At 48.1% G+C, this 11,265-nt stretch overlaps 1 protein-coding gene across 1 annotated transcript in view; it reads right to left on the reverse strand.

Annotated features, from left to right (window-relative positions):
• Nucleotides 1-205: 205 nt before the first annotated feature.
• Nucleotides 206-11,265, reverse strand: part of LOC119417983 (unconventional myosin-VI) — a 12,716-nt gene continuing 1,656 nt past the window's right edge. The window contains exons 3-6 of the mRNA XM_037685230.1: nt 9,196-9,299; nt 8,394-8,525; nt 1,759-1,977; nt 206-702 (exon numbers count right to left, since the gene is read on the reverse strand). Of these exons, the coding sequence (XP_037541158.1) occupies nt 500-702; nt 1,759-1,977; nt 8,394-8,525; nt 9,196-9,299 (658 nt within the window). The 3' untranslated portion in view covers nt 206-499. The remainder of the gene's footprint in view (nt 703-1,758; nt 1,978-8,393; nt 8,526-9,195; nt 9,300-11,265) is intronic.

Raw genomic sequence — 11,265 nt, forward strand, 5'->3', positions numbered from 1 at the left:
GACGTCCAACAGAACCAGGAGACGTCCAACAGAACCAGGAGACGTCCTGCAGTGGATCTGTTGCATCATTTATTCACGTTTTTCACCGGGCAGCTCCAGTTTTTGGATCAGAACCAAAACGAAAGAACCCAAAGGAACCATTAAACGTTAAATCTGGAGGACGAAGTGACCGTGGAACCAGAGCGGGTCAGGACCAGCAGTCAGGATCGTCAGGAATGCATCATTTCAGAGACATGGTCGGGGGGGTTTAAGGCCTCAGTTAGACAAACAGAAATTACCGGAAAACAACCGGACGAGATCATTTGCTGTGATTTATTTCTTTCCTGCATAGGGTTTAATGCAAACCTCCCCCACAAACAAAAACAAGAACAGACAGTGAGAGGAAGCGCCGTGCACGCCGTGCACGCCGAGCGTCCCGCGGTCACAACCGGGGCTGAGACACCGTCTGGGTCGGGTCGCTGCCGCAGTCGTCCCTTTGGCCTGCAGCGCCCCCCCGCCCCTACTTCAGCATGCTGCTCTGCAGCACGGCCGTGGCGTAGGTGGGCCGCGCCTGCCGGCTCTCGATGGCGCTGCGCAGGTACTGGACCCCCCCGCAGCGCTCCCAGAACTCCTCGAACTGCCGGGGAAGGATCTCGGCGCCCCGCTTCCGGGAAAGACCCGTCTCGTCCAGGCTCAGCTCGCACATCTCCATGTCGTCCTTCCCTGGAAGAACAAAGGGTCTGAGTTATCCTCCTGGGGGGTCGAACTATTCACAAACTTTAGGTTCGAACGTTGGAAACATCTGAACTTCACTTCCAGACTTGAAAAGTCCAGTTTGGACTGTTTCCTCAGAAAAACTTGATTTATCCGTTATTATAGAACCAAATCATTAATAAACCAAGACTTTAGTCCTTTAACGGTGCTGCACTCACCATGAGAACCAAACAGAACCTGCGGTACCAACAGAACCTGCTGCTGCACACGGGTCACACAGAGCCGGTTTGTCTGAGGATCACTTTTTACTCTGCGTTTCTGCCTAAACATGAAGCCCCTCCTCCTGCCTTCCAAAAAAGGTGGGAGTTGCCATAGTAACCAGTGACTTATCAGATTCTGGGTGTGACAGACGCAGGTGTTCGGTCGCCATGGTGACCGTACGGAGCTGCTTGTTCGTTTTGCTCTTCTCAGCTCGAAGGAGGACGTTTAACTCTTGAAATAAAAGGTGCAGCGTGCGGATAAAAGAGGAACGTTCCACCAAATGATCCAGGTGCTGACAGTTACGGCTGTAAGAAGAGGACTCAGCTCTCCTTCAGATCACTCAACATATTCAGCAGCTGTTTAAGGCAACAAGCAGCTGAAGTGTCATCAGAGGCAGCTCCTCCCACACGCTGCCGCTGCTCAAAATGGCCGCCTGCACAAGCCAAACATGAGCGCGAGCAGCTGACAGACTGACCCCCGGTCAGCGTCGAGTGCGGAGGAGAAGTGGCTGCACGGAGTTCACCCAGAGTTCACCTGGAAACCTCCAGCGCTGAGTCAGCAGTTCAACAACTAGCCCCGTGCTACTTTTAGCTGTTAGCTGGTGTTCGGCTCCTGTTCATAGGAACACGTGCGCTTCAGCGCTAACACGCTACACTTTCACACAAAATGAATCTCTTCAGGTCCGAAGTGGACTTTACATTGAAATGACTGTGATTCTATAAACCTGAAAATGTTTTTATTAACATTTGTTCACTAAAATACTGAAGCCAAGGAACATCCCCATCCCCTCGGTGTGGTACTGACCCGCCACCAGCAGGATGGGTTGTTTATCCGGGTGCAGCTCCATCTGCCGGGCGATCCAGGGCCCGTCGAAGTGCGCGTACCACCAGCCCTTCTTGTTGTTGTGGGGGTCCTTGTACTGGTCCCCCGGTCGAATGAACGGGATGCGGAAGTAGCGCTGCTGCCGGTTCATGGCCACCTCGTACTGCCGGGCCGGAACGGGCGGAGCCGGGTTCTGCTGGGCTGTTGAAGGAAACAGAAGTGAGACACTTTGGACTGCCGGCAGCAGCCGGGGAACGTTTACATCCAGGAAATGGGAAAGTTGAGCTCCATGGTTACATCACTGCTGTGTGTCAACATGTCATCAATGATTCATTGGACGGTCAGATGTGGTGCGGCTGTTGTTTCTGGCTGGAGCCTGAAACAGGAGCTGGACTTGATGGCTTCATCTGGACCAGGATAATGGGGACATTCTGACAGATCTGGCTTCAAGTTTCACGGACTCAAAATGTCTGTTCTCACTTTAAAAACAAACTATCACTGTGAGATTTAAAGATGTGAAAGAAGAGTTTGGATGGAGACATCGAAGAGTCACTGGTTGGACCAGTTCCACGTTTAATGATGATTCTAGCTCCAAACAACTGACTCAAAAACAAAACTCACAATTAATCTAAACATCTCAATTAATGCCTTATAATTACACTAACAGGATTTTTACAGATCTAGTCTAACAACCAATTTTAATAAATTATTTTATTTTTAATATCAAAGTATTCAAAAGTCACGAATCACCATGGCAACCAGTGACTCTGCAAAGTTTAGGTTAAAAAAGGCGGGAATCACTAGGGCAACTGGTGACTTTCTATATTACCCAGCATGCTTTTCTTCCTCCTCTAGTTCAACATGGCCAGGTCTCTCTTGTAAATGAGTCCTGGAGGTTCAATGGGATTAAGCTGTCTAAATTAAGGTTGAATGAATGAATGGCCGCCTCCATAGATCCTTCATGTCGGTTCCGATCGGACCTTTGATGTTCAGGAGGATTCAGTCAGAGGGTCGGCAAAAAAAGAACGAGGACTGACCCTAGAGTTTCAAAATAACTCCTTACAAAACAAGAGTCTTACTCTGTCAGATTTTAAAACAGTACTAAAGTAAGTTCTAAGTTGCCCCTGCCACTTGGAATATTGTGCAGGAGGATGTAACGTTCTCATCTCTTGTTGCGTTGGGACAAGTTAAATCGACTCTAAAGGAACGAGAGCTCAGATCACTGGAACTGCTCTAATGTGTAATTATTGTCCGGGACATGTATTCTGTGTATTTGGTTTAGGACTTTGGATTTGTTGTAGGTTTTATGCTGCTGTCTTGGCCAGGTCACTCTTGGAAAAGAGGTTTTTAATCTCAATGAGTTATTTTTCCTGGTTAAATAAAGGATACACAACTTCCAGTTGGGCTTTCTAACACGAGCGTCAGGATTGTGCTGGCCTTGTGCTTTAAGTGTTGCTAGGTGTTTTCTTTTGAAGACCATCTGTTCGGTGCTTTAACTTCCCATCCTGGATGTAAAGATTCTGCTGTTAGAGCCAGAGGAGGGTCAGCGCAGAGCACAGCGGTGCTGATGAAGGAGGAGGGAAACCAGCGAGACGTGAAGCGCAGCAGGACTTTATGAAGCTCAGCAAACTGACGAGGAACAGAAAGCTCTATCATTTTCATCGACTACAGCTGGAGACTACAATCACCTTCTACACAAAGAGAGGTCTCTCTGCAAACTCCACTCTTAAGGTTCTGACGGCAGGAAACGGGTGAAAAACGTCCCTTTGAGGCCGTGTTTTACAGAAAGTTGGATCTTCAATCACATGTTCAGAAATATTTTAAGATTCAAACTTCCTGTTAAAACAAAGTTCTGCCATCAACGTGTTTAAAGCCACTGAGATAAAGAAACACTGAAACGACCAACTGTCTGTGCAAACGAGCGAAAAATGGCCGCCATCTTGGAAGATGCTATGTTGGTCGCAGACCAAAAAACTGAATTTGGCCCAAAGTGAAGCCATCAGTTGTGTAATGGTCAGAACCAGAACTTCACAGAGCACCGTGTTGGATAGATGAGGGTTGATGCTGTTACAAATCAGCTGTGCTGCAGAGAAAAGTTAACTCGTTGTTTAAGTATTACACCGCCGTGCACCTTTACTTTACGAGTTAACCTTTGTGCTACATCAGTGAATCAGTGTGTAGGTTAAAAACACGGTTATCCCCGACTAAACACTGAAGTGCATCAAGATACTAAAGGTGAAATATTTCCAGAATGATGAGGATAAAAATACTTGAAGTTTAAGTTCTTAGTCTGAGTTAGACTCTTCAGAGACACGAGCTTCACTGCCTGCTGGAGTCACTTGGATCAGTGATTACTTCTTCTACTTCCAGGTACAGCTGTCATTTCTAACCCGGGCCCGCACCCAGACCGGCCCGGCCAAAATAATGTGCTGGATGGGCGGGCCGAGTCGGTGTCGGGATTTTGATTGTGTCAGCGGATGCGCACGGCTGGCGATCCAATTTGGATCACCAGCCACGCTGACCGGCCAGTTGAAAGAGGTAAAAAAAAGGTCCAGGTTCCTGATTTACTGACAACGAGCCGATGAGCTGGCTGAAGTTCTCCTCTCGTCTCACTGCTGGAAAAAAAAAAATGGCATCAGTCGTCGGCTTCCTTCTCCATGGAGGACCGCGGCTTCAGCAGCTCGAAGGATTCTGAACAGAACCGCCTGACAATCGTCCAGATCACACACGCACAGATGGAGGCAGTGGTTACCATGGAAACCCCTCCACCTCAAACAGCCTCCCATCAAGCAGAGCAGCTGAAACCAGCAGCAGTCCCACCGAGGAGCAGACCTCCACACTGACGGGTGGGGTCAGGGTGGAGGTTAATGAGGAGGGGGGGGTTAGTTGGATTTAGACACTACAGATGGACTTACTGGCTCTGCTCACCGGAGGTGGAAGATCTGAAAGGAAACATGGCAGGTTAACAGAGCAGCTTCCTGTCAGACAGGAAACAGGAGAAACACAAACAAACACCCTCTGCCTAACAAGCTGTCACTAACGGGGTCATCACTAACGAGCCAGTCACTAAAGAGCCTGTCACTAATGAGCCCGTTGCCAAAGACGAGCCCATCACTAACAACGAGCCCATCACCAACGAGCCCGTCACTAAGAACGAGCCTGTCACTAAACAGCCCACCACTAACAAGTTTTCACTAACGAGCCTGTCACTAACGAGCCCGTCACTAATGAGCCCGTCACTAAAGAGCCTGTCACTAACGAGCCCGCTACTAAGAACGAGCCTGTCACTAAAGAGCCCATCACTAACAAGTTTTCACTAACGAGCCCGTCACTAACGAGTCCGCCACCAACGAAGAGCCTGTCACTAAAGAGCCTGTCACTAACAACGAGCCTGTCACTAAAGAGCATGTAGCCAACAACAAGCCCATCACTAACAACAAGCCCATCATTAATGAGCCAGTCACTAATGATGAGCCCATCACTAACGTCGTGCCAGTCACTAACGACGAGCCCATCACCAAAGAATCCATCACTAACGAGCCCATCACTAACTACAAGCCCCTCACTAACAATTTGTCACTAACGAGCCTATCGCTAACAATGAGCCCATCACTAACGATGAGCCCATCACTAATGATGAGTCTGTCACTAAAGAGCCTGTAACTAACGAGTCTGTCACTAATGACGAGCTTGTCACCTACGAGCCTGTCACTAACAACGAGCCTGTCACTAAAGAGCCCGTCACTAACAAGTTGTCACTAACGAGCCTGTCATTAAAGAGTCTGTCGCTAAAGAGCCTGTTGCTAATGACAAGCCCATGACTAACGATGAGCCCATCACTAACGACGAGCCATTCACTAATGATGAGACTGTCACTAAAGAGCCCGTCACTAAAGAGCTTGTCACTAACAACGAGCATGTCACTAATGAGTCTGTCAATAATTAGGAGCTCGACACCAAAGAGCCCATCACTAACAAGCCCATGACTAACAATGAGCCAGTCACTAAAGAGTCCGTCACTAACAAGTTGTCATTAATTAGCCTGTCACTAAAAAGACTGTCGCTAAAGAGCCTGTCACTAAAGAGCCGGTCGCTATCGACGAGCCCATCACTAATGACGATCCCATCACCAATGAAGAGCCCGTCACTAAAGAGCCCATCACCAACGAAGAGCCCATCACTAAAGAGCTAGTCAATAACAATGAGCCTGTCACTAATGAGAAGCTTGTTCCCTAAGAGCCCATCACTAACGAGCCTATCACTAACAATGAGCCTGTCACTAAAGAGCCTGTCATTAACAAGTTGTCACTAACAAGCCTGTCACTAAGGAGTCTGTCGCAAAAGAGCCTGTCGCTAACAACGAGCCCGTCACTAACGATGAGCCCGTCACTAAAGAGCCCGTCATCAACGAACAGCCTGTCACTAAAGAGCTTGTCACTAACAACGAGCATGTCACTAAAGAGCCTGTCGCTAACAACGAGCCCATCACTAACGAGTCAGTCACTAACGATGAGACGGTCACTAACAACAAGCCCGTCACTAACAATTTGTCAGTAACAAGCCTGTCACCAACGACGAGCCCATCACTAACGATGAGCCCGTCACCAACGAAGAGCCCGTCACTAAAGAGCTTGTCACTAACAACGAGCCTGTCACTAAAGAGCCCGTCACTAACAACAAGCCTGTCACTAAAGAGCCTGTCAATAACAAATTGTCACTAACGAGCCTGTCACTAAAGAGTCTGTTGCTAAAGAGCCTGTTGCTAACAACGAGCCCATCACTAACGACGAACCCGTCACCAACGAAGAGACTGTCACTAAAGAGCTCGTCACTAACAACGAGCCAGTCACTAACGAGTATATCACTAATGAGAAGCTCGTCACCTAAGCGCCCATCACTAACAAGTCCATCACTAACAACAAACCTGTCAATAAAGAGCCCATCACTAACAAGTTGTCACTTAACGAACCTGTCACTAAAGAGTCTGTCACTAAACAGCATGTCGCTAATGACGAGTCCGTCACTAATGAGCCCATCAATAACAATGAGCCCGTCACTAACAATTTGTCACTAATGAGCCTGTCACTAAAGAGCCTGTCACTAACGACGAGCCCATCCTAACGATGAGCCCGTCATCAACGAAGGGCCCGTCACTAAAGATCTTGTCACTAACAACGAGTCTGTCACTAAAGAGCCCGTCACTAACACGTTGTCACTAACGAGTCTGTCACTAAAGAGTCTGTTGCTAAAGAGCCTGTTGCTAACGACAAGCCTATCACTAACGACAAACCCATCACTAATGAAGAGCCCGTCACTAAAGAGCCCGTCACCAACGAAGAGCCCGTCACTAAAGAGCTCGTCACTAACAACGAGCCTGCCACTAACAAGTATATCACTAACGAGAAGCTCGTCACCTAAACGCCCGTCACTAACAACAAACCTGTCAATAAAGAGCCCGTCACTAACAAGTTGTCACTAACGAACCTGTCACTAAAGAGTCGGTCACTAAAGAGCCTGTCGCTAACGACGAGTCCATTACTAACGACGAGTCCATTACTAACGACGAGCCCGTCACCAATGAGCAGCCTGTCACTGAAGAGATCATCACTAACGAGCCTGTTACTAATGAGTCCGTCACTAATGAGCCAGTCAATAACAAGTCTGTCACTAACAACGAGCCTGTCGGTAACAAGTCCATTACTAATGAGCCCGTCATTAATGAACCCATCACTAATAAGTCGTCAGTAACGAGCCCGTCACTAAGCGGCAAGTTCTAAAACAATGTGGTTATAAAAGGTCCCAAGTTCTGAGTAAAAAACTGTTGTCCTGTAGATTAAATGATAAAAGTTGAACCATCAACTGGGCCGAGTCCAATACGACCCAGAGTCTGGGTATGAAGTGGCCAAAGCAGCAGGTACGATGAGTCTGGCAGCTGACCTGAAGCTACAGGACCCAAGTTCTGATGCATGTTAACATTTATAAATCTGAATAAAGCTGAAGGTCCGGTCAGAACCAGAGGTCCAATCAGGACCATATGTCTGGACAGAACCAGAGGTCCAATCAGGACCAGAGGTCCAGTAAGGACCAGAGGTCCGGTCAGGACCAGAGGTTCAATCTGAACCAGAGGTCCAGTCAAAACTAGAGGTCCAGTAAGCCCCATACGTCTGGACAGAACCAGAGGTCCAATCAGGACCATATGTTTGGACAGAACCAGAGGTCCAATCAGGACCAGAGGTCCAGTAAGGACCAGAGGTCCGGTCAGGACCAGAGGTTCAATCAGAATTAGAGGTCCAGTAAGCACCATACGTCTGGACAGAACCAGAGGAATGGACAGAACCAGAGGTCTGGACAGAACTAGAGGTTCCATTAAAAGCAGACTGATGAACTGGGCTGAGGAAGACGAGGATGAAGGCTGACGGCGGTGCCGTCGACGCACAGACGGGTTCTGAATGAGAGCTCTCTGTTGTCATGGCAACGCGGCGAGGCGAGACAGGGACCATTAGGTCCTGGTGTGATAGGGAGAATCAAAGATGGACGTTCGTGTTCTGACTTGATGAAGCCATGGTGGACAGCCAGAACCAGGACCACGGTCCAGCTGCAGGGAGTTCCTGTCGTACCGTAGTCCGTGACAGATTTGGGCGCTCGCTGCTCCGTCTCAGCGTTCCTCTTCTTGTTCTTAGACTTCCAGGCGTGGTAGACCTTCAGCCGGCGGTGGAACTCCTCCCTGCAGGCGGCCAGCAGCTCGATGTCTGCAGAACAAACAGAACCGCAGCAGAATATCGTTAGTTCTTAACCCTGGTTCCTCTCTTAGTTCTAACAAAGTCCATGCTCAATAATCCAGGTATACGATCCAAGAATTTTTCAGTCAGGTCATCTGGACAGTTTCTTTTTTTTGCTGAAACGTTTCACCTTCCATCCAGAAGGCTTCATCAGTCAAGGAAACGCCCAACACAAAACAGATTCGTCCCCCAACAGCTTACTCCAAAGTGGAACAAACCAGTTATGTTGGTGCTAAACAGTCGATGAGGAAGAGGGCCGGCACTGGAGGAGGGGGCGTGCCAAAGACACCATCTTAGCACCAACATAACTGGTTTGTTCCACTTTGGATTAAGCTGTTGGGGGATGAATCAGTTTTGTGTTGTGTGTTTCCTTGACTGATGAAGCCTTCTGGATGGAAGGAGAAACCTTTCAGCCAAAAAAAGAAACTGTCCAGATGACCTGACTGAAAAATGTTGGGACTCTCTTAGTTCTGTTTTCCTGTTTCTCCTCTGACTGCAGAATAAAGCTCGGCCCAGTCCACCCAGAACTGCAACCTCAGAACCTGTCTCATCCAGAACCTGAGCTAATCTGGATTACATCATCAGCTGTTGCAAATGTCCAGGTGAAGAACACAGACAGGCCGGGTTCTGTTGGACTCACCGCAGGATGTGTTGATGGCGTCCCGCAGCTCGGCGTACTTCCACTTGCTCAGCTCAAACTTCTTGGCGTTGGCGGCAGCCTTGGAGGCCTGGACCTGCGGACCTCTGACAGGAAACAGAACACAGAGACAGGAAGTCAGCGCTGAGAACTCTGGGAAACCAGAGCAGAGGTCCCATCAGGTTGGGCTCAGGTGGAGTTCACCGAGGGAACCATTACACTATTAATGGATCAACAGAACCAGAAGAGTCCAACTGTATGTTCATGGAGTGAAACTTTACACAAAGCTGAAGTTTCTGTGTAGAAGTAGTAAACATCTTACCTGCCCAAGAAGCTCAGTTCGGGGAAATAAAGTTTGATTCTGACCCGATGAGCTAAAGGCTCGTCTGAGCGGCACCAGAAGCAAACCTCACGATGCTTCATCCAAATGTTGTTTTATCAACTTTTACATATTTTACATGGACAAACAGCTGTGGCACTTCCTGTTGAATGAACTGTAAAAGTTTATAAAAACATCTGCATGAATCGATGTGAAACTCAGCCTCACTCTGACCAGCTCGTCAGTCCCATCAGAAAGAACCTGCTTCTCCAAACTGTTCAACAAGCTACCTGCAACAGGTAAGATATTTATTACTATGTTTCCACAGAGCTGAACTGTGTCTTTGTTTAGTCTCAGATCTTCAACAGGATGATTGTAAACAACGTCTCCATCCATAAATGTGGATCAGGAGGAGCAGAACCAAAGTTCTCCCTCGGTGAAGCCCTAACAGGAAGTGAGGAAGACCGATGAGTTGGAGGAAGAAGAGCAGGTCTACGGGAGGAGAAACCAAAATGTGTGATTTAAAAACCAGACACTGTCCCCGTCCTGACAGGACCGGGTCAGGACCGTGGAGGTGTTCAGAACCGGTGATTCTCCACAGCACCACAGTTTACAAACGTAGGCGAGGCCGACGTGACGCTCTGCTGGATGAATGAAGTTATAAAGTTTGCCACAGAAACAAACCGTCATACTAAACGTTGAAACAATTAAATCTGTGAACGGCGCCGAGAGCTCAGGTCCAAACAGGACTTCACGTCCTCCTGATGGAGCCAGAGACAGTTCACCCCGTGAAGGATCCACCGCTGAGCTCAAGAGTGTGAGGAAAGACTGAAAGACGTGTCTAAAGAACCAGGAAGTGACGGAAACATTCAGGAATCAGGGACAATCATCGGCTTTGATCTGGATTCATCCATCGCTCGGCTCAAATCAACACAAGTGAAGTGATTGTTGAGATTTGGCTCCATCGGACGGTTTCACCCACCTGGACAGAATTTCTGTCATTTCTTTGGCCATTTCCTCCCTAAAAGATGCCAGAAAGACAGTTTACTTTACAACGGACTCGTTCCTGCCTCGGATCAAAACAAGTTCTGTCCCTGCAGCCGTCAAGTCCAAGAGTTCAGCCCCGTCTCCGTTTCTTCAGCGGGTTTGGACTGAAACGGAACGTTTCACCGTCAGAAAAGCTGCAGATCCAGGAGACGAGGCTGGACAAACTGAACTTTGCATCTGAGCTAAAAGTCTCTTCACGGGCCGAGCAGAACCAGTCGGGGCTGCTGTTCTGACCCGAACGGAAACTGTTCCTGCAGGAGTGACGGAGAGGAACCTACATGGTGTAGCTCTTCAGCTTTGTGGCTCCAGAAACTCTGCGGAGACAGTCAGAGGACAATGAGACATCAGGAGACGTAGGAGGACGAGACGACGGCCAATCAGGACAGAGTTCCTTTAGACTTCTAAAAACCAACGATTCATCAAACAGCTGAGAAAAACATTCAGCCTCTGAAACTAACTCATGATCCTTTATTCAAATCTAAATGTGGAACTTTCAGAATAAATTAAAATATTAATTTACTATTTAATGTCTACAAAGTTAGAGTTAAAAGTTAGTTAAAAGTTTAAAGCCCAAAATAACTGAAGACTTAAGACTTTAAAAAGGCGGGAGTCACCATGGTAACCAGAGACTCAGGAGATCAGAGGGCTAAAAAGGCGGGAGTCACCATGGTAACCAGGGACTCAGGAGATCAGAGGGCTAAAAAGGC

This window comes from Nematolebias whitei, chromosome 12, assembly GCF_014905685.2.
Source record: "Nematolebias whitei isolate Nwh7 chromosome 12, NemWhi1, whole genome shotgun sequence".
In the NCBI taxonomy this organism is placed as follows: domain Eukaryota; kingdom Metazoa; phylum Chordata; class Actinopteri; order Cyprinodontiformes; family Rivulidae; genus Nematolebias; species Nematolebias whitei.